The sequence below is a fragment of the Phoca vitulina genome, unplaced genomic scaffold (genome assembly GCF_004348235.1).
Source record: "Phoca vitulina isolate PV1807 unplaced genomic scaffold, GSC_HSeal_1.0 scaffold6, whole genome shotgun sequence".
Lineage (NCBI taxonomy): Eukaryota > Metazoa > Chordata > Mammalia > Carnivora > Phocidae > Phoca > Phoca vitulina.
In genome coordinates, this window is record NW_022589709.1 from 24,504,834 (window position 1) to 24,528,396 (window position 23,563).

Sequence of the window (23,563 nt, forward strand, 5' to 3'; positions counted from 1 at the left end):
CTGACCTTAAACTTGCTCAGAGAACCCTTACATTAGCTTACAGCTGGGCAAAAAACGTGTAACAGAAAGTTTATCTTGTAATAAAGTATTGAATATCTCATGTAATTTATTGAATATTGTATGAAAGTGAAAAACAGAATGGCTCTATGGGTTAGAATGATTTTAAGTGCACTGGTTGTTTACTGTTGTGATTACATGGCTGACTGGGAACTGCAGTTCCCTGCTGCTGCCCAGCGTCAAGAGAGAGTATCTTACTGCATATTGCCAGGCTGGAAAAGGATCAAAGTTCAAAATTCGAAGTAAGGCTGAATGTGTATTGCTTTCACACCATCTTAAAGTAAAGAAATCAGAAGTCAAACCATCCTAAGTTGGGGGCCATATGGTTGTCTTACCCAAAACTAATTCAACAGCAGCTTTTTATGGCTTGCTTTCATTGAATGCAAAACATTCAACCTAGTTTTTATAGCAACAGCTTTCTTTTTCCTTCTCATTAAGTCAGTTTATTTATTTCTTAATGTAATTATGTTATAAAAATTACAATCAGAAAAAACAGGTTTGGGAACAAACATCCCTGCTTCTTGGTAGTTTCTTTCCTCACTTTTATTGACACTTGCTATTTCAGTGTGTTGATAACATTTACCATTTTAACCATTTTTAAGCATACAATTCAGTGGCATTAAGTACATTTACAATGTTGTGTAACTATCACCAATATCTATTTCTAGATCTTTTTCATTATTCCAAAGAGTAATTCTATACCAATTAAACAATTACTTTGTATCCTCCTTTCTTTCTCCCTCATCTCCTAGTAAGCTGTTTTGAGTTCTCTTTTTATGAATTCTATGCCTGTTGTAGCTATCCCATATAAGTGGAATCATACAATATTAATTATTTTGTGTCTGGCTTATTTCACTTGACATGTTTTCAAGGTTCATGTATATTGTAGCATATAACAGTTTCATTCCTTTCCATGGCTGACTAATATTCCATTGTATGTATAAACTACATTTTTTTCTATTCATCTGTTGATAGACACTTAATAGCTTTCTGTGTTTTTAAAGTTAAATTGGAAAAGTTTTGTTCACAATATTTTCCTAGTTGAAACATTAGTGACAGAGGCTTTTGGGGAATTAGTGCTAACATAGCATTTTTGTTGGTTTTCTAAAAAATAAAATATCTTTTCAGTGTAATAGAGTAATCAAGTGATTAGTCCATATATGTTAAAATATATTATTCCATATATGAATTTTCATTTACTTTGAATTTTAATTATACACCATGCCAATACAATGAAAAAAACTAGTATTGGTACATATTTTGGGAACTACGTGGCATATTTTCATTGTATTGAATGGAATTTTTTTTAAATAAAGCAAAGTTGAATGATATAAATGTAGGGAAAAGATTCAAATTTGAGTCCTTAAAGTGGGTCAGATGAGTGGCATTTTGAAAAATTTGCATTGCTTTCTTCCATATCTCATTGTCTGTGCTACTGTACTACAAATGATGAAACTAATGAATCAAATTATAAAATTGACATTTTTATGATTTTTATAAATATGAACAGTTAGCCTAGATGGGTGAAGTCGCTAGAAGATATGGATTGAATTTTATTCACTGTTCTCATTTGCATGTGTATAATAATTACAGTGGTGACAGTTGGGAGTGGAAAGTAGAAGGAATAACTTTGCTTTTCTATCGAAGGCAGCATATTTTAAAAATATTTTCTTAATAATGGTTTTGAGCAACTTTCATGTTGACATTGGAAAACCTAATCTTGTTTTTATCCCATAACATTGTTTCAGTTGTCTAGATCCATTGTCCATTGAAGTAGACTCTTCCTAAGATTTTGTTTTATTATAAAAATAACCTGGTGATAACAGCTTCTTTTTTTTTTTTTTAAGATTTATTTATTTATTTTAGAGAGCGTGAGAGATAGCGAGCAAGTGGGGGGGAGGGGCAGACAGAGAGGGGGAGAGAGAATCTCAAGCAGACTCCCCGCTGAGCATGGAGCTCTATGTGGGGCTCGATCTCACAACCCTGAGATCATGACCTGAGCCGAAACCAAGAGTTGGCTGCTTAACTGACTGATCCACCCAGGCACCCCACAGATGGCTTCTTAAAACAGATTCTCTTTTATAAATTCTCAAGGTAGTGTGCAATATTTTAATTAAAATTTGAAATGCCTGGGAAAGTCATCTCCCAACATTTTATAGAAAAATTCGAAAAAAAGCTTTGGATGTGTTTGAGCAAATTTGTGAATAATCTTGAATGATTATTATAAAGAAGAAGAGAATGAATCAAGAACAATCCATTTTCTATTTATTTACTTCAGTTCATTTGTAGTTCTGATTGCTGTCACATCTGAAAATGAACTATGGCTTAATGGGTGGATGGAGTGGATTCTTTTAAGTGATGGAGTGACCACCGGCACCCTTTTCATTAAACACTTTCCTTCAGGGTGGGTGCCTTTGACACATTATATTTCTTCCTGAGTTACAGAGGGGTCTTCTATCACTATTCATCTGACTTTTACCTTTTATAGGTACCCAGATACTGAACTGATGTTGGTAAAAATTCACAACTTCTTAAATGATATACTTGGGTTCTATGTCTTAGGTCCATAAGACCATTTACTTGGGTGAAGAGTGAGAGTTAGGACTATACCTGGTATGAATGCCAGATACAAGTAGCAATGAAGGGCAGGCTGGGTGAGAATGGAGAGGTGTGGTTGGAGCTAAAATTCCACAAGGTTGATAATTTCCATTACCTGGAAGGCCCACAAGCAGCAGTTTCCCAGTACCCAACCAAGGTAAGTGGTGATACTCATCTAGTCAATATCAACCAGATAGGTATTTTTATCTGATGATGAGTAGTTAACATTTCAGAGTGTTCTCTGGTAAGGTAGAAAGTAATATGGAGATAATTTTGAGGTGTTTGTAGATCCTTTAGGTACTGATTTTTGCTGGGATAAGAATTAATGAGGGTAAACTATTTACTTGATACAGAAGGAGATGGATTATAATTTAGGGTTTTCTACCTTGGCACTGGTTCCTGTGGGGGTTTCTTCTAGTGGATTTCTGCTCTGGTAAGTTGTTTTTCTGTGTCCACCTTTTTGTCCCTCCAATTTCGGGGACAGAGGTTTTCTTTGTAACCTCACTTCTCTAAGAAGAGTTGTTGATTTTTCAGTTTGTTAAGCTTTTTACTGGTTGTTAGTATGGAGTGGTGACTTCTAAGTTCCTCACATGCTAGACTGGAAACTGCAGGTTGATTTTTTTTTTTTTTAGGCATTACTATTATTGTATGATGATCTTGATCTTATTTATACTGAGTTTTATGCTTTCATATGGTATATTTGTGGAAAGTCCAAGGTCTTTAACTTGAATAATCTAGAATAGTCCTTTACTGGAGGTTGGTTCTTACTCCATAGTACCACCTTTTTGGTACCTCATCTGGTAGCCAGGACTCTCCATCTTGGTAGGGCCAGAGCTTCAATGTCTCTAGCACAGTCTTTCTGAATAGAGAATTCCATACCTAGAAGAGTTATATATCCCTTCTATGGTTTTTAGGTAGAGGACTGATTGAACTAAATTTAGGGCATGCTGACAGGGATATGCATATAAGGCTTGGTTGATGCCCTCTGAATGTTTTCCTATGGACAATGGACAAGACAGTTGCAGCATTGAGAGATCTGAACAACATTAGCAAAACTGGGGAATATACTGGATAAAATGATTGATTCTCCAATGACTGGATAGTTGGAACCCTAGGACATTTATAGTTGGGGTAATGTGATTAGTTCAGATAGGCACTCATGGAAATGCAGTCTTGTCTCTCATGCCCAGTGATGATGTCTAGAATAGAACATCAGTTTCTGTAGTGAGAATAAATGACAGTAATTATTCCCTGAGACACTCTTTTCTGATAAGTTTCTGGGGCTCTCCTACTGCTAATGTCTGTTGAAGCCATCCACATCGTTCTTATTTGTGTATGGCTACCCATGTAGCCCCTACTTACATGGAAAGTCACTTGTTTGTGTATAAGTCCATCAAAGACACTTGTTAAGGTCAAAATACCAGGTAATCAGCTTAAAACGTTCTTGTAGGCTGCAACAGTGTGACTTACATGTGTTAACATGAGACTCTGCCAACCTGTCTACACAAACTAATGTCTAAGACCCTACCAGATACTTATTCACTCCTTTTTTTTTTTTTAAGGTTTTATTTATTTAAGAGAGAAAAAAGTTGGAGGGATGGGCCGGGGGGGGGGGGGGGGGGAGGGGCAAAGGGAGAAGCAGACTCCCTGCTGAGCAGAGAGCCCAATGTGGGGCTTGATCCCAGGACCCTGAGAGCATGACCTGAGCCGAAGGCAGACGCTTAACTGACTGAGCCACCCAGGCACTCCTCATTCACTCCTTCTGTATAGATTCTGTTGTATATTTCAGTGATCCTGGTTGGTGCTCTAAGTGTTGAGGCCTCTTTACTTCCTAGGATCTGAACAGATTAAAAGGAAAAAGGAATAGAGATAGAGGAAAAATATCAAATCAACTTTATTACTCAGAAAGGCTAGATTGGAGAATACTGCTTAGAAATAGAGTTAAATGGGCTTGTTAACTCCAGAGTTTGACCAGCAGACCCACTCATCATCACCTAGGCCAGACCAGCAGAGTGGCCTGCAAATGTAGAAGGGATGCTCATTTGCCATGGGCAGTTTGTTTCCAGGGGGAAGAAGGATAGAGATGAGCTGAACATGTCCAGTTCATTAAACACAAACTAATCAGTGGAGAGACAAGGAATTAGACAAATTGGACTTTCTTCAGAAGGAAGCAATTCCCTTCCAAGCCCATCTGTATTTTCTTGATTTATCCATTTTAGGCTACCTAGGCTGATTCCTTACTATGGAAGATGAGAATTTAGCTTATTTACCCTTCCTTGTCTAGGATCCTATTTTCTTATCTTCCCAAATAATTCTTTTAAATTTTGATTAAATATTTGGTATTTGTATTTTATAATTATGTACCTACCTTTTTTCTCTATGGAATTTTGTTATTATTGCATTAATATTGCAATTGTCTTTTCGTCCCCTTTAGTTTACTTATTTTTAATGGTCTTAACACAAATGGAGCTAAAAGTTTTTCCACAGTTGCGTTAGTATATTGATATGTAGATACTTAGTCAAATATATCTTCTTATAGCAGATTTTCTGGGGATAGTCTGAAGGCACTATTTTGGACGTTTTGCATACAAGTGCTCTTGCATTAATGGTCATCTGAGTATCTTAACGTTTACCATTATCTTTAAGGTTCTCCTGATCTTGTAGTTGTATTAGATACCCTATTAGATGTCATATGTTCTTTCTCTTGGTGTACTCTTATGTTTTGTAGAGCACAGATTCTAGTAGCTTCCTGATAAAGAATATATGGGAGGTAAATCTTTTGAGAACTTGCATGTCTGAAAATGTTTCTGTTCTATCCTCACACATAATTCATAGTCTGAATCCTGAGTATAGGATCCTAGGTTTGAAGTGCTTTTCCTTCAGAATTTGAGTGGCCTTGCTCTGTTGCCTTCTCTCAGTGTTGTCATTAAGAAGTTTGAAGCCTTTTTAATCCAAACCCTTTGTATGCAATCTGTTTGTTTCTGGAAGTCTGTAGAATCTTTTTTTGTACTCTTTAATTCTGACATTTTGTGTTGATTTGCCTTGCCATGGGTCTGTTTTTGTCATTTGTGCTGGACATGTAAGTGAGCCCTTTCAGTCCATACCATTTCATCCTGGAACATTTTATGGAATTATTTATTTGAATTTCTTCATTTTCACCTTATAAACTTTCACATCATCCCCACGTTTTTAGCAGTATGCTTTTGCTGTCAGCTATGCATGGAGTACCCCAGTCCAAAAACCCTGTGTTTTACTGACCCCAGTGAACTCGTCTTTTTGCTTTGTGGGAGAGTGGACTTTGCAGTGATGGGGAGGTGATCTGAGTGGTTAACTCTTTAAATAGACTTTAAAGAATCCTGGTGTTTTTAATGCCAACTGCATCCTCAATGACAGACGTGTGTGAGCCTATGAGGAATTTTATTGTGATTATCAAGTTGCTTTTACATTTTCTCCACTGTTGGCTTTGGAGTCAGCCTTTTTAGGTCTAAGTAATGTGCCATTGTACATTTGTTCTTGAAATATATGTGCTTTTATGCATTATAAGATCTGGTAGTGGATCTAATGAATATAATGAATACTGATGAACAAAAATGGTGTTTCATGATATCTGCAACAACAGTAATATTACAGTACATAAAATCATATGTACTGCTAAAATACTGTGATTTTTTTGTTTACATTAATAAGTGAAGCAAAGGCTAGAGTTCATTTAGAGGATAGTATGAAAATTAAAATGTACTCCTTTTTCTCATCTGCTTTCCTGGAATCCCTGAAGTCTATCTGTGGACCCAATTTAGAATTCCTGAATTGATTGGAACATGGTGGTATATGAGACCATAATCATGGTTTCCCACATTCGTCCATTTTTCTCAAAGAGCCCTCTTTACATTACGTAACCAGGATTAGCCTTTTCATTCATTCAGCAAATATTTACTGAGTATCAGCTAAGTTAAGCATGAGACATTGGGCTGCAGGGATAGTTAGTTATCAGGCAAACTTCTGTCTTCATGGAGTTTACATTTCTAGTGGAATATGTAGTTGGTTATAGTGTGGCCTAGATGAAAATAACATAGTGTAACTATATCAGTGCTCCTGGAAAAATAACTGAATTCACATATCATTGCTTTACTTGAAACTAGAACTTGAAAGTTTTCTTTAATCATTAAAGTAACATTTATTTTTAAAAAGATGTGAGAAGATTGATAGGCAGAAAAGAAAAAAAAAAACATGCATTACTGCACTAATCAGAAAAAAGCACTGTTAACACCTTGGTGTAATTTCAGTCTCCTTTCTATACACATATGCACGTATGTATATTTATGCATAATTTGTTAACAAAAATTGGATTATATTATAAAAACTTGTGTAAAATTTTCATTTTTGTCAAGTGTGTACTTCATTTTTAATGGCTGTATAATATTCGGTTTTCTGAAAACACTGTAATTTGTATCTTTAGGTTGTTTTCTATACTTCACTATTAAAAAAATCCCTTTTGCTAATTTCTTATAGCTAAATCTTAACCAAATACTTTTATTTAATTCCAACAGTTTATTATTAAAAAATTTATATAGAAAATTCAAAAGAATTTTACAGTGAACACCTATATATCCACTACCTAGATTGTATAATTAACATCTTTTTTTGTATTTCTTTTAAGTTTTTATTTTAATTGCAGTTAACATACAGCATTATGTTAGTTTTAGGTGTACAATATAGTAATGCAGCAGTTCCATACATCTCCCTGTGCTCATCATGACAAGTGCACTCCTTAAACCTCATCACCATTTAACCTATCCCCCTACCCTATAATTAACATTTTAGTATGCTTACTTTATCACATAATCTATCCACTTATCTATCCCTCTGTAGTTAATTTTTTGGTAAAGCTGAGTCATATTTTTTCATTTATGCTGAGTAGCCCTCCAGGAAGTTTTTAGTATTAATTTACACTCTTACCGGTGGTATATTGCACACTTCGAATCCTTGCTAAAACTGAGTTTTATTATTTAATGTAATTTTTTAGATAATATTTGATATGTAGGTTTTTTCTAAATAAATTTATTTTATTTTTTATTTGCTTTTTAAGATTTTATTTATTTATTTGACAGAGACATAGTGAGAGGGAACACAAGCAGGGGGAGTGGGAGAGGGAGAAGCAGGCCTCCTGCCAAGCAGGAGCCTGATGTGGGGCTCAGTCCCAGGACCCGGGACCATGACCTGAGCTGAAGGCAGATGTTTAACGACTGAGCCACCCCGGCGCCCCATAAGTTTCTTATTTTCGCTCTAAAATGACTCTATTCATGTGTAATACTCATAAAACAGCATTCATTTATAGTTTGCTTTGCTCATCTAATCTCCACTGTAGCTTTTGAAAAGAAATGTATGTAATTTGTTCTTTGTGATACTTAATGGTTTTAATGGGAACATTTTACCTGTTCAGTAACTATTTAAGGTACATTTGGGATTTCAATCAGGAAATCATTAGTCCTTTTGTTTTCAGTTTATGCACTGCCTTTGTAAGTACTCTAAAATATTATCTATAGTATATTCAGACTTTTTTCTTTTTCACAGAGTAGGTGAGCTGATGGAGAGAAATTATTGGGGTAATCAGAAGTAGAAGTAGAGTCTAATGAATTAAATATTCTTTCACTCATTAGACCTTTGTCTCACTTCTTGGACCTTTGTTTTATTCCTTGGAACTGAGCCCCACTAGTGTAACAATATAACTGATTCAAGAGAAATAAAAATGTTAATTTGAGGTAAATGTTAAGGAATCTAGGCACCTTGGGTAGGCATATAGTATGAGGTAGTTGAAGCAGGGAAGTAATTAGAAGATGATAAGGCTTACATAATACTGTTTTAAGTTATAGATTGCCTACATTCTGTTTTATTTTAAAAGTAGTTTATATTTAATTTTGGTATGGCTATTGAAAAAAATTATATGGAAATCCCACTAGGAATATGTTATCTTTGTTATTTTCTGAGCATTCAGTCAAATCTCTTTGTTTACAGCTGGGCTCAAAGTGCAGAGAACTCAAAGATATACATTTCGGCCAGTGTTACAAGATCTCAGATGAAGGCATGATCGTCATAGCTAAGGGCTGTCTGAAATTACAAAGAATATACATGCAGGAAAACAAATTAGTAAGTACTTGTTATCATCCTTGTGTTTTTTATTTTGTTTCTAACCTTTAATTTCCTTATAACTTAGCTTACAAATTTTTATCCACTTATTTTGGTGGTTCAGAGGCAAATACTACTTAAAGGAAGAATCCTCTCAAAACAATGATTTTATAAATTGATCCTATAACTCTGTAGGTGCTTTTATGTGGTATTGCATGTTAAAAATTCCTCATTAGCATATGCTAATATGTTTTTGTCTAAGTTCTGACACTGAACTAACTCACGTAAATTGGAAAAAAATGTATTTAGTTGCTAAATATAAGTATGTGGTTGTTGTTCCTTCTGATTCCCTAGGGATTGTAATACTTCTAGGTAGAATTTTTTACTTTTAAGGAAGATGTACACATGTGAAATAGAGCCTTTCACTTAGTATGGTGAAAAATGGGATTTAGTAAACTGAGGCAGATAATCTTGGTAGTTATATAGATTTTATATTCTAAGCGCATACATATATAGCTCATTCACACTTAATGTATGATATATATTTAAAACCATTTAATTTTCTTTTATTGAGATATAATACACATACCATAAAATTCTCCCTTTTAAAGTGTTACAACTCATTGGTTTTTAGTATATTCACAAAGTTGTGCAATCATCATCACTAATTCTAAAACAGGTTCATTATCCCCAAAGGAACTCTGTGCTCATTAGTTGTCACTCTCCATTCCACCCCGCTTCCTCCAGCTCCTGGCACCTGGTAATCTACTTTCTGTCTCTATGGATTTGCCTGTTCTAGGCATTTCATACAAATGGAATTACATAGTATTTGGTATTTTGTGTCTGGCTTCTTTCACTTAGCAATGTTTTCAACGTTCATTCATGTAGTAGCATGTATCAGAGCTTCAATCTTTGTAATGGTTGAGTAATACTCCAAATCTTTTAAATTTTGATGATAGGTACATAGTATAAGTTAACAGAAAAAGTTGTCACTAGGGAGGCACTAGTAGATTTCTTAATGTTGAGAAATAGTATATTTAAAATGTAGGCAAGGCGGTGTTGCATATTTACAAAGGAGACCTGCTATTTAATTGTATTTCCCAAATAAAGAGATCTTTTTGTTGCCCCTTGGAATTAGTTTACAAAATTTGATAAACATATCTCATAAATTAATGTAAGTTTTGAAAGGTCTCTAGAATCAGCACTTCAAATGAGATAATGCTACTATTTATTTATTTATTTATTTGAGAGAGGGTGGGGGCAGAGGGGCAGAAGGAGGGGGAGGGAGAAAATCTTAAGCAGGCTCCATGCTCAGCACGGAGCTGGCCGCGGAGCTCGATCTCTCAACCCTGATACCATGACCTGAGCCAAAATCAAGGGTCTGACACTTAACTGACTGAGTCACCTAGGCGCCCTAAGATAATGCTACTTTATTATTTTTTAAAATACTTACTTATTTTTGAGAGAGAGCACAAGCGGGGGAAGGGGAAGAGGAAGAAGCAGGCTTCCCGCTGAGCAGGGAGCCTGATGTGGGGCTGGATCCCAGGACCCTGGGATCATGATCTGAGCCGAAGGCAGACGCTTAATGACTGAGCCACCCAGGCGTCCCAATAATGCTACTTTAGAAGAAGATTCCAGTTAGAAAAATCAAAGCACTATGAATTAAAAGTAAATGCTTTTGTTACTCTATAGAATTATATTTGCCAGTAGAATTTATATTTTCTTCTGAAATTATATAGTAAAAATCCTTTACATTTAATACAAATTTAACAATTTCTTTTAAAACAGCATGATCTTGCAGAATGAATAAGGTCTTCTGGGTCAGAGAGAGTGAATTTTTTAAACCTGGTATTCACTCACTTGTATTGTGATTTTGGGGAAGTTACTTAAGCTCTGTGAACCTCCTCTGCAGATAGGATTATTAATACTTGTGTTTTTGAAGGGTGTAGCTCTGAGAATTAAATGACAGTGTCCTTAGATTGTATAATATAAACTCTGGCCCGTAGGAGGCACTAAAAAACTAGTGATTTTTATGACATTTTGTCTGTATTTATCATCTTTGGTTTCCACTTTATACTCAAGATAAATTGAAGGATGGTAAACCCAACTTAAAATTTTTATATTCTTCACATAATGGGAATATTTGTTGAGTAGTTAGTATTTGTTTCCTTGTTGAGTAAACACAGAGAAACATTTTTCTTAACATATGAAAATTTTTAGTCAGTAGTTTCCCAAAGGAATTAACTGTATATGTTTTGAAGGTTCTACTTATGTTCACATTTGTTTTTCCCTAATATTGTGGTCCATTAAAAAGATGTTATATACTTAAATGCTAAGGGAATCGGTTTTGTATGTAGTATTACTCAGTGAACATTTGATTTCATTGGAAAGTTGAAGTAGTTTTAAATCTTAAAGTTCAGTTCAATAAAGTTCCTTCAATTCAAGGTTCTAGAAAGGGGAACTTAGAATCATTTGAGCTCTTTGCACTGAGCAATTGAATTATTAACTATCCTCCTACAGGAGCTTTGCTCTGTAATTTTAGGATTTATGAAATAATGAGAAATATTTGAATTCTTACAAAGTTGTAATTTTAAGTAGTTCCGTTATTTTCATTCTGAGAACTATTATTAGTCCTTTAACAACAAATGTTTTATATGGGGTGAATAGAAATAGTCTGGTTAAAGGCAAATAATAGTTATATACTTTTATATATTTATAAAATTATACTGCATATGTAATAATAGGCAGGAAATATCACTAAACATCACTAAACAGGAAAGATTTTTTAAGTTAACAACCAACAGAGATATTTAGGAGAATGCTGTGTCTGGAAGGATGCCAACAGAATTTGACCTGTACAGATATCGATCATTAATGAAATTATTTTGCTAATTCTCTTATTATATTGTATCTTCTCAAGAGTTTTAGAGCTTGGTTGTATAGTCTAAAAATAATAATAGCATAGTGTTTCTTTAAAAGTGTATCAAATTGACTGTTTTTATATATTGGCAGTATTTGTTGATTGTTCTTATATATTGGCAGTATTTGAGTATACGTATTTTTCATATTCTGTCTTGGCCTTTAGATGGCAGCATTGTCTTTGTATATTTCAGTGACATAGCTTTTGTGTCCTTGATATAACTATAAAGATATAATGCTTGTACATAGTTTCTGCAGGTATTATGGTTTATTTTTAATTTATGTCCTTTAGATGGGTTTAATAGGAAAATTTCTTTAAAATTTTTGAAATATTAGTTGCATCTAGAATGTTACAAGGTAAACTTGCTATTTTACACAAAATAGAAAGCTATTTGAACATTCTTACTTGTGACACTGATTTAAGTAAGATAAACTTTAGGGGAAGGATTCCTGTGTTTGTTAGAGGGAGAAGTTTTATTCAGGTGGAAAGTGAGGAGAATGACTTCACATTTTAAGACTCAGTGAGTTATGGTGAGGTAAAGCATTGAGAGCTTACATGTAAAATCTTCCTCAACAGAAAATGGATTTCTGTTTCAGTCATTTTTGAGTGAGACAAGTACCATGCTCCTATATGATGTATTTTGTATTTGCTATAAATCTGTTGTATAGACTTTAGAAGTAGATGTAAAGAATGCAACTATGGTGAGCTTCTAGCTTATTGTATACAACTATCTCCCTTCTTCTGGTGATAGCTTTTATATCACTTCTGTGTAGTATTGGCTACAAAGTTATTTTTAAGTCATATTTTGTTTGTGTGTACAGTTATTGATGATCTGGATATGTCTTTAAGTATATTCTCTTTGCTTCTTTACTCTTCTTGCTCCAGATTCTGCTTCTTTACTAAAATTTGGACAGAGAAGCTCTTTGGGCATCTTCTTATTCAGTTGTGACGGGGTCAGATGGATTATCTGTCAATTATTATACAACCTGACATTTTAAAGTACTACGATTTTATAATTTATTTAAAAAATAGCTTCTGTGTGGGTCAGTATATTTTATTTAGATCTGTATTTAGTCTTTTTTTTTTTTTTTTTAACACCTTCTACTCTATAGAGTTGGGTTGTGAACTAGTATAAGTTTCTGAATTACCAAGAAAGTAGTAATGTATTATGTGGATGCTAGTACACATAATGTATTTTTAATAGATTTTTAGAAAGTTTTAGGGAAGTGATAAATGTTTCCTGGTTAAAACTTGATGTCCTGAAAGTTAATTGTGAACTTTTTTTTCTTTTTTTTGTAAATATTTTATTTATTTGACAGAGAGAGAGAGGGAGGGAGAGAGAGCACAAGCAGGGGGAGCGGCAGGCAGAGGGAGAAGCAGGTTCCGTGCTGAGCAAGGAGCCTGATGCGGGACTCGATCCCAGGTTCCTGGGATCATGACCTGAGCCGAAGGCAGATGCTTAACCGACTGAGCCAGGCATCCCTCTTTTTTCAATCTCCTGATGAATTGTTACTTTATTAGTTTTATAATTACATGACATCTCATAGAGTTCTTTGGCTGTTGCCATGACATTTTTTATGATGTTGTTTTTTATTGTTTCTCATTTTATTATATTTTTGGAGGCTTACATGTATGAATTCACCTCTTCAGGCCTCCTTATAGGCTGTAATAAGCATTTTGAGGGGTGATTGAGGCAAACGTCCTATTTGAGTTGAACTAAATTCAGTTCATACCTTGATCCTAATGTTTCTTACTCAGGTGACTTGGGTTAGTTATCTTAATTTTTGTGCTTTCATTTCCTTGTTTGCAGAAAGGATATAGTGCTACCTCAAACATGTTCTTATGAGCACCAGACTAAATGAGATTTAGAGGTAAAGTACCAAATGTGTTTTATGGTCCCCAAAATAGGAAGTCATCAATAAAGGTTACTTTACTTCCTTTTCCTTCCAGAGTTTACTTTCTGGAGTCTACCAATTTGAATTGGGCTGTCACTGCCTAATATTACCTACTGTATTCTGATTTCACCCTTTAGCTATTCACAGTTTCATTCCTCTTTGCTGCTTGGTGTGATTTGAGGTTGTTGCAGCAGCTAAGTAAATACACTGGTAGCCATGTTATTATCATCAGCTGGTGTGTAAGGTAAACATTTGCATCAGAATTTAAATAGCAGTAGCTAATTCAACATTATATTAAGGCTTGTGTTCCCTGACTCTTTTGCTTTTCAACTTAGAATTAATATATTAAGGGATTTAGTCCCCCTCTTCCCATCAATTCCCCCACTGCATTTCTTCTATCTTATTTCTCAAACACTCCTTGTGTAGTGAATTTACTTGTAATCCCAGACTTAAATTTTAATTTTCATTTGTGAGGGATTCCCTTTTCTAAATACTCATTTCAACTTCCAAATCTCCTAGGGTAGATATTTGCCTTCATTGTCCCTTACCCTCTTTTTTTTTTTTTTTCTTTTTTAAAGAGGGAGAGAAGTGGGGGTGGGGGGAAAGGGCGAGGGGAAGAGAGAGAATCTTAAGCAGGCTCTATGCTCCCAGCGTGGAGCCTGATGTGGGGCTCGATCTCACACCCCCGAGATCATGACCTGAGCTGAAATCAAGAGTTGGATGCTTAACTGACTGAGCCACCCAGGCACCACCCTTTCCTCTCTTAATGGATTAGGCATTTACTTACATCCAGAGTGGTAGTTTCCAGTAAACACTGGTGCATGAATGTGGCACTCTAAAGAAGGTGACCTAAAGATACAGAACTTTATCTAATTATTGAATGCTACATTTCAGGATTTTGCTGTCATTTGTTGATATTTAAAAATATTTAATAATTACTTTTTGAGTATAATGTGTCACGCAGTATGCAGTTTTACATAATTAATCCTCAGAACCATCATATGAGGCAGTCTATTTTTATTCTATTTTACAGATGAGGAAATTGAGACCTAGAGAGGTTAAGTAACAACAAGTGTCAGAGTCAAGATTGTAACCCAGATCTGTTAGGTACCCAAATTTCTGTCCTCAAGCCCTTTCATGGAAATCACAGATGGAGCTAATCTATTTGCCTTTTAACCGTGCAGTAATTTCCAAAAGACATTATCCCCCTTTAAAACACTTACTGACAGGTGCTCTGAGACATCAAAGGAAGAAGTTAATTATTAGCATGAGTAGAAAAGAAGCAGATCTTTTTGCTAGGATGATAACTGATTTCAGGGGACATACCAATGGAGACATATTGAAATCTTTTCCAGGAAAATTAGTAAAATTATCAAAGGAAAACTGTTTTAAAGATGGCATTTAATATTCATCTTAATCCTATATGAATATGAACATAATTAACTTTAATAGTAGAATTGCCTTTTACTTTGTAAAATCATAGTATTTTATATATTTTGTGAAATTTGTATTCAGAAGCTAAATACCATTTCATTTTTGTCCAGATTTAAAAGAAATTTGAATGAATCAATGAACTGATAATTTTCTACTCTGTTCCTTAATGTTGTTTCAGATGTTCATTCAGTTCATTTAGAATTTGAATATCTAACATGTGCCAGGCTCTATGAGAAGTGTTGAGAAATTAAGTTATACTGCTAAAGGGAGGAGATCCCTGTCTAGTTAGAAAGTGCTATGGAAATGCCAATTACAAAAGTAGTTACTTATATAAGAGATAAGAGAAGAATCTGGAAATCCTGTAAATAGTAGGTGACATTTGAAATGGGTTTTGAACTATATATAGTGTTGTGATGATTATGGTGCAGGTGAACATTTTTTCGGGTGATTGCAATTGTGGGAAACAGTACTAACAAAGACAAGGCACTGGGGGAAAATATGCGGAATGTTTAATATGTTGTAGGTGTTAAAGTAAGATTAGTTTTATAGGCAGGACAGGGGAAAGTGTTCATATTTGGGTCTCTAAAGGAAGGTTGGAATCAGGATAAGACTTCTGAGTGTCATGCTAAGGAATTTGTATGTTTCTAGGTAATGGGGATTATAGCATGGGATTTCAGCAAATGTGAAATGTGATCAAATTTTGGGGTCTTGTATTTTTTTTAATTTTGAGAAATTAAGAAAAATACAGAATACCAAAAAGAGTGATAACATGTATATGCCCATTACACGTTGACAGTTGTTTAACATTTTGTTAAATTTGCTTCTTTTTGAATTAATAAACAAATAAACTTTAAGTCTCTTGTCTTGCTCCCCATGTCATTCCCACTGTCTCCTAGAAACAACTACTATGCTGACCTAAAATGCTTTAAAAATTAAAAAGAAAACTTTAACATACATAATAGATACCACGAACAATATAGTATTGTTTAGTTTGTAGTTTTATATATAGTTTATATCTGATGTCATAATGTTAATATCTGTTCTAACAAAGTATTTATCAGCATACAATTTGCACTTTTCCTTTTTTTAACAAAAGATTTTTTTTATTTGACAGAGAGAGAGCACAAGCAGGGGGATCGGCAGGCAGAGGGAGAGCGAGAAGCAGGCTCCATGTGGAGCAGGGAGCCCCATGCAGGGCTCGATCCAAGGATCTCAGGATCATGACCTGAGCTGAAGTAGGACGCTTAACTGACTGAAGCACCCAGGCGCCCCTGCATTTTTACATTTGAGTTGTTTTTTTTTTTCCTCTAAAGATTTTATTTATTACTTTGACAGAGAAAGAGAGAGAGAGCACAAGCAGGAGGAGTGGCAGGCAGAGGGAGAGAGAGAAGCAGGCAGAGGGAGAAGGGGAAGCAGGCTTCCCGCGGAGCAGGGAGCCCGATGCACAGCTCCATCCCAGGACCCTGGGATCATGACCTGAGCTGAGGGAGGACGCTTAACAGACTGAGCCACCCAGGCTCCCTTAAGTTGTTTTTGACATCCAGCCGTAATGAATATGTAATTCATTCTTTGTAACTGTTAGTATTCTATATAGGTATATATCTCCTGTTTATCCATTCCTTACTTACTGGAGGACACTTGTATTGCTTCCAGTGTTTTACTGTTATAGGCAGTGTTGCTGTAAAATCCTTGTGTAAGTCTCCTGCGCTTATCTGTAAGAATTCTCTAGGATCTATACCTAGAAGTAATTAAGATATGTATATTTTCAAATTTTTACTACATCATGCCAAATTGCTCTTCATGAGTAATTGAAATCATGGTTTGCAAGTTTATCTTGATAGATTGTCAACTCTTTTGAGGGCAGGGAGTATCTAGTATTCTTTTATCCATTCCCCCTCATCATGCACATAATAGACTTTCAATAAATGTTGGTTTAGTGACAGATGGATTACTACTGAATTGAACATACTTTTAAAATGTATTTTTTCAAGTATTTTGGGAATATGCTTTAAAAAGAAGATGGATTTAAGTATATAAATAAAAGCTTGAAAAATAGCTTAAAGATTTCAGAGTCAATAGTTTTCTGACTTCTCACATAAGTAAATTTCTTTGATCTAGATACTATATTAGTGATACCATTCTTTATATATCAAATGTATCCAGCCAAAGTCATTAATATACTAAAGGAGTATTTTCTAGGATGGTTTCTTTTAACAACATGCAATTCTGAGCCACTAGAATATAATTTATATTCTTGTCAGAATTACATGGACTTGTACATTCTGACTGTTAATAAAATTAGTTTTATTTTGTTGAATGGTATTTGAAAGACCCACTTTAACTAAAAGCAAAAGTTATTTGGCAGACAAATAATTTGAAAAACAAAGTTAAAATGTTATTTGGCAGATATTTCAATCTGAAGAATAAGTATGTTTTTACTCATTATATATTCTTTACTAGAGCTTACCCTATTTCTTTTTAATCTATTGTTATCTTTTTCCTGTGGGTATCCTTTCTTTTATGTTTTTTTTTTTTAAAGATTTTTATTTATTTATTTGTCAGAAAGAGAGAGCACAAGCAGGGGGAGCAGCAGAGGGAGAGGGAGAAGCAGGCTCCTCACTGAGCAAGGAGCCCGATGTGGGACTCGATCCCAGGACCCTGGGATCATGACCTGAGCTGAAGGCAGACGCTTAACGACTGAGCCACCCAGGTGTCCCTCTTTTATGTTTTTTAAAATTACTTTCTCTTTTTAAAAAAATCATAAAAATTTTATTGAGTTTTTTATTTTAATTCCACTATAGTTGATATACAATGTTATATTAGTTTGAGGTGTACAATGAGGTGATTCAACAATTCTATACATTACTTAGTGTAATCAAAAGTATACTCCTCTGGGTATCTTTATCAGGTATTTTGGTAAGAACATAAATGAATTGTATTCCATCATTTGAAAGGCATAGAAAACCATAAAGAGTGTGATCCCAGGGCCTGGGATCGAGCCCGGCATTGGGCTCCCTGCTCCGCGGGAAGCCTGCTTCTCCCTCTCCCCCTCCCCCTGCTTGAGTTCCCTCTCTCGCTGTGTCTCTCTCTGTCAAATAAATAAATAAATAAAATCTTAAAAAAAAAAGAGTGTGTGTGTGTGTGTGTGTATGTATTTTGTGTGTGGTGTGTGTACTTTTTCTTTCCCTGTGTACCAGTGTGGCATGGAGGACAGGCAGTGAGTTTGGATAATATCCAAAGAGTTTTTATTCAAAATGCAGTAATTTTTTGCCCAGCATATTTACTTGCCTAATTGTATTAGTTTAGTAAAATTAAAATTAGTTCACAAACTTGGGACTTATCAAGTGATGATAGGAGTTGCTCAAATGCAAATAGCATCTCAGGAGGAAGCTAACCTATTATTAAAAGTTCCAATACAGATATTCCAGTGTTGACAATGCAGAATTTATTATGGTTAAAAATGGGAGACTCCAAATGGTATTTACATAGTCTTTAAAAAATTTTTTTTCTGGATGAAATTCTAGATTACTAAAAATATCCAGCTTGTTTTGGGTTTAAAATTTATAGTTGGTAGGTTATTTCTAGTGTTGCAATTCTTTTGCTGGTGTTATTTTCCACTTACATATTCTTTACTTTAGATATTATTTTTTTAAAAAAAGATGTAATTTTTGTTTACTTTCTTTTAGCACCTCATGTTTAAAAAATCAAAGATTTGGAGCAAATCAAATTATCTCTCAGATATAAGTGTGAAAGTGCCCTAGGGTTTGTGCTCAAGTGTTGGTAACAGGAGATAGTGGATTGAGATAAAGAGCCTAGTCATTAGACTTAACAAATAGAAATTTTATAGCATTGGATGCATTGGGATCCTGGGAGTGCATTAAGCCTGTCATTTATGAGCACATGTTCTTCAACTACCTTTCTAGACTGTCAGTCAACAAGTAAGATGTATTGTTTGGATCTAGAGAGAAGTTTTGGCTTGCGTTTTTATTTTTCCACAGTAACGAAGTGCTAAGGTCTTAGGATATCCGAGACTTAGTCCCATTTATTATTTTAGTGGTTAAGCTTAAGGGGGAAAGAATTAGTGGGTTCAGTTTTATTTTTTGTTTGTATTTTTAGATTTACCTTTCTGAATATCATTTACAAACTGTAGTTGAATTTGGCTACCAGGTGATAGGATGCTTTTCTAGCATTTTTTTTACAGTTATTATCAAAAAGATAAGTTGTCATAAAAGTGCTATGCCACTTGGGCTTTCAGCAGTGATCCTGTCTTCAGGCAAAAGGTCTGCAGATTGTGCTCCTGTCTAGGTAATTTGTGTGGTAAGTACTGTTCGTATTCCTGCTACCAGACTTTGCCCATTCTTATTACTGAGGTTGTCTTCCTTTGCTGTCTTTCTTGAAGTTCTTGTTAAAAGTCTAAACATGAAGTTGCCTGCTGGGCAGTAGAAGGATGAATCGTCATGAGAGTATTGGGGTAAATTCTTTTCCTTGGACTGTACCTTCTGGTTTTTAGTAGTTGAGAATTTGAAAAGCCAGATGAAGGTTGTCCAATTTGGTATGTACTTACTTTTTAAACTCTCTTATTGCATCTTATTTGTGTAGCCACATCAAATTTAGATCACAGAAAATATCAATATAGTATTTTTCTTTAGTAGCTACTGTACTTCACTATTTTGGGTTTCTAAAATATGATAGAAGTGGATTACTTCAGGGGAGTTCTTGGCGATAGAAAATTTACAGTGTCTATTACCAGGTTTTCATGGACTGTTTTTGATTTAAGCATAAAATCTAGATCTTTATCATTCACTTTAATACGGTATATAAATGGATATATTGAGAATGTGTAATTCAAAGAAAAGTAGTTATAAATCAGAGTCTTTCTAGTTGAACTACATTTGGGTGATTATTTTACTTTTACTGAGTATATCTTTGAGAAAATAAAGAGGAAGTAGTTTATTTATGTTCATTATTGCTTAAATGCCTATCTGAATGCATACAGATTGTAAAATTATTTGCATGATGTTATTTTAGCTTTTTATTTTGACTCATCTGAGAACATGGTAGAATTAGGTTAAGTTTTGATTTGTAGATTCTGTGAATGGGGAGTCAAAATATATTTCCAGTCTTCTTACTAGGTTAATGTTAACTTTAAATATTTGAATATTACCTTGAGTAGTTTGATATTTCATATGTGTTAAGGCGTTGCAGGACATAATTTTGTGCACATGTACATGCACCTCTACTGTTGATGTATTAATAAGTATTTTTCTCATTATATATAATTGTGGGCAGTTCTATTATGTGATCTAGTATATATTCCATAAATTACAGTTGTTTTAAGCTTATGAGTAAAGAACTTAATGCAAAACAGTGTGAAAGGTAAAGACATATATTCTACTGAATTCAGTCATGACCTAAGACATTTCCAAAGATTGACCTTTTATTTTTCACATCCACAATCCAGGAATGCTCTTGATAAAATACTATTTTTATCATTTCAGAAATCTGAAATGGCTAACTTCAAGGAATTTTCCAGTTACTAATCGCTCTTCTCATTACATTCTTGTCTATTTACTCTTCATTTTTTATCGTCTTTCTTCTAATAAATGTTTAATACGTTCAAGCTCAGTTAAATATTATTTTTTGTCAAACTTTAAGAATTCTACCACATTTATTACTTTCCCTTATACTATCAGCTTTTCCTGTATTTTATAATTTCTTATTAATCCATTGATACCTTGTTGTAGGTTTCAAGGCCTTAGTTTAATCATGTAATCTCCTTGTAAATGGGAATGATAATGTCTTTTTTTCAACATGTAGTTAGTATCTGACCATATCTGTCAGTGTTTTATCTAAGTAGATTTTAGGAGTTCTTAAAAATTAAAGATCTTCTACATAAAAATCGTAAAGTTTTTGAAAAGGACTATTCATGAAAATGAACCATTCTATACTCAAGTCCTTTTGATTTGGTTCTGGAAAAATTACTTTTGTGACAAGGAAGAAAGCTGTTAAAAATTAGCATTTTTAATGAGAAACATGTCAGTAACTTTTTTAAAAAAGCTTTTATTTATTTATTTGACAGTGCGAGAGAGTGCAAGCGCACAAGCAGTGGGAGAGGCAGAGGGAGAGGGAGAAGCAGGCTCCCCGCTGAGTAGGGAACCCGATGTGGGGTTCGATCCTAGGACCCTGGGATCATGACCTGAGCTGAAGGCAACTGCTTAACCAACTGAGCCACCTAGGCGTCCCCACATGTCAGAAACTTTAAAGATGATTGTTTATACTTTGGTATGTATATATAGTGTAGCTTTTAGTACATACGATTCAGTTTTTATTAGCAACTGAATTGGTGAAATGCGCTTTATTCTGTAGCAGTGTCAAATGATTCTTCACTAGTGTTCATACCAGAAGAATGTCAGTGATAGCTTGAGAAAGCAAAATCCCAAAGAAGTCTGAACTCTTCAAGAATTAAGTAGTTTTCAGGAAATGATTTCTTAAAAGTGAACATTGAAACCTGTGTCTTTAAAATTTTTTTATTGCTAATTTCATTTCTTAGTTTACATCCCATTGAGGATATTTGACCTTAGTGCTTCCACCATGCATTTTTTCCCTGCTTTCTGACAGCTCTAACAAAAATCTCTCCAAGACTGCTTGGAATTGTGTTTTTTTTTTTTTTTTTTTTTCTTTTTTAAAACTTTAATCACTTGTTCTTGAGAAGATGAAAGTTATCAAGTTGCTTCTGTGGATGAGTTTGTTTAGAAGAGCTTGATTTTATTGTTGCAATTAGAAAGAGATAGATGAAATAAAATATTTGATAAATATCTTGGTTGCTTGGTACCAACAAAATGCACCAAGCAAATCTGGTATTAAACTTAGTTAGAATACTGATGTTGCATGGTTAGAGATTAATATACTATGCGTAAATGACACTGGCAAGTATTCTTTCAAAAATACTTTACGTAAAAGTCTTAGTTCTTAATTTCATAAACTGATTCCATTTATATTATTATCTTTTTGTTCTTTAAAATGTCCTGATGGTTTTATAGAGTCAAAAACTGGGGAAAGAATAACCAAAAAGAAGCATAAATAAGCATCTTACTAGGATAATGCAGTTTGTATCTTCCTTTTCTTGGAGATTGAAGTGGCATTTGGAAAACTTAAGGAAAAAAAAAATTAGGCAAGTATTTGGTCAACCAACTGTATTTTAACCTTGGATTAAATTGTGATTTTTCAATCGAGAAGTGATATCTTTTTCCAGTATGCCTAGATGGCTTTCGGCTGTAAAGTTAGTCCAAGCATATAGGAGTCATCTCTGTTTCATATATTAAAGTGTATTTAAACCAGTCATATTTTCTAATTTTCTTTACATTATGATATTTTTTGATTACAGAGTCAGAGTCAAGAAGTTTTTTTTTTTTTTTTTTAAGAAGACTATACTTGTGCAGACTGATCAGTATAAGAATAGGAGATATTTCATGTATAATCTTTTCCATAGTGGTAAATCATTTTCACTCCAGTGTATGCATTTGTCTAGTGTCACAGGTTAATTCTTTAAATGTTTGTGCCTTTCTCTTTTCTTTCTATTAAAGCATACCTTTCTCCAGCTGTTGTAGAAACTAACTTCTTTCAATTATTATAATCAACTTATAATCACCTTAATGCTTACCTCCCATCTTTGAGATTCTGTATTTACACATGTCTAAGATTAATTATTTATTTATTTTATGCATTATAATATTAAAGATGCATTAGATTTGCTTGCATATGTTATTGATCATGCACTTTCTTCTTCTTACCTTACTTTTAATAAAAAGTTAAGAAAAGTCCTGTTTCTTAAAAAAAAATGATGATGACTTGGCCTTGAAAGTGATCTTAATGGCTTCCAAACTTGCTTCCTATAAATCCCTTTATTGCATGCTTAATAATGAGCTATCCATCCTTTTGCATGTGTGTGGAGAAGGTTATTTATTGATGAATACTCAAGAACTCATGCAATATTTTGATGACAGTTGAAAAATTACTAATAGAATGGTGCCCAAATGATACTTGACCAGATTTTTCTTCTTTCTAGCATTTAGAATTATTAATGTCCTTTTTTAAAAAAAAAGATTACATAAACTTAGCACACGATTTAGACATGACTAGGGAAACTTATTCTAACACCAGATTAATATGAGAATCTAATTTAACAATGGAAATGATTGCTTCTTGTGAATATGTGCATTGTTTTAGGAGATCTTTACATTTTTAGGGGGTGTATGACAATATCCACTAAATCATGGTCCCCGTAAAACTTTTGTGGTTTCATTTACTATTAACATGCTCATTGACAGCTGGCCTTTAGTAATCTCACACTATGGGTTTGAGACTTTTTCCTTAAAGCTTTATAGTTGAATTACAATACATTGTGTCCTTTGTTTTCTCCTGGAAAAGGATTTAAACAAACTTTCTATTGCACTTGTTGAATATGTATTTCATAGTAACCACCATGAAGTTTGCAGCATTTAAGAAGATGAAGAGGCAAAGATAAAAGATACACATT

General features: G+C 34.1%; 1 protein-coding gene across 1 annotated transcript in view; it reads left to right on the forward strand.

The window, feature by feature from the left end:
* FBXL17 (F-box and leucine rich repeat protein 17) overlaps positions 1–23,563 on the forward strand; it is a 512,446-nt gene that overhangs the window by 32,893 nt on the left and 455,990 nt on the right. The window contains 1 exon segment of the mRNA XM_032403887.1: positions 8,668–8,799. Coding sequence (XP_032259778.1) covers positions 8,668–8,799 — 132 coding nt within the window.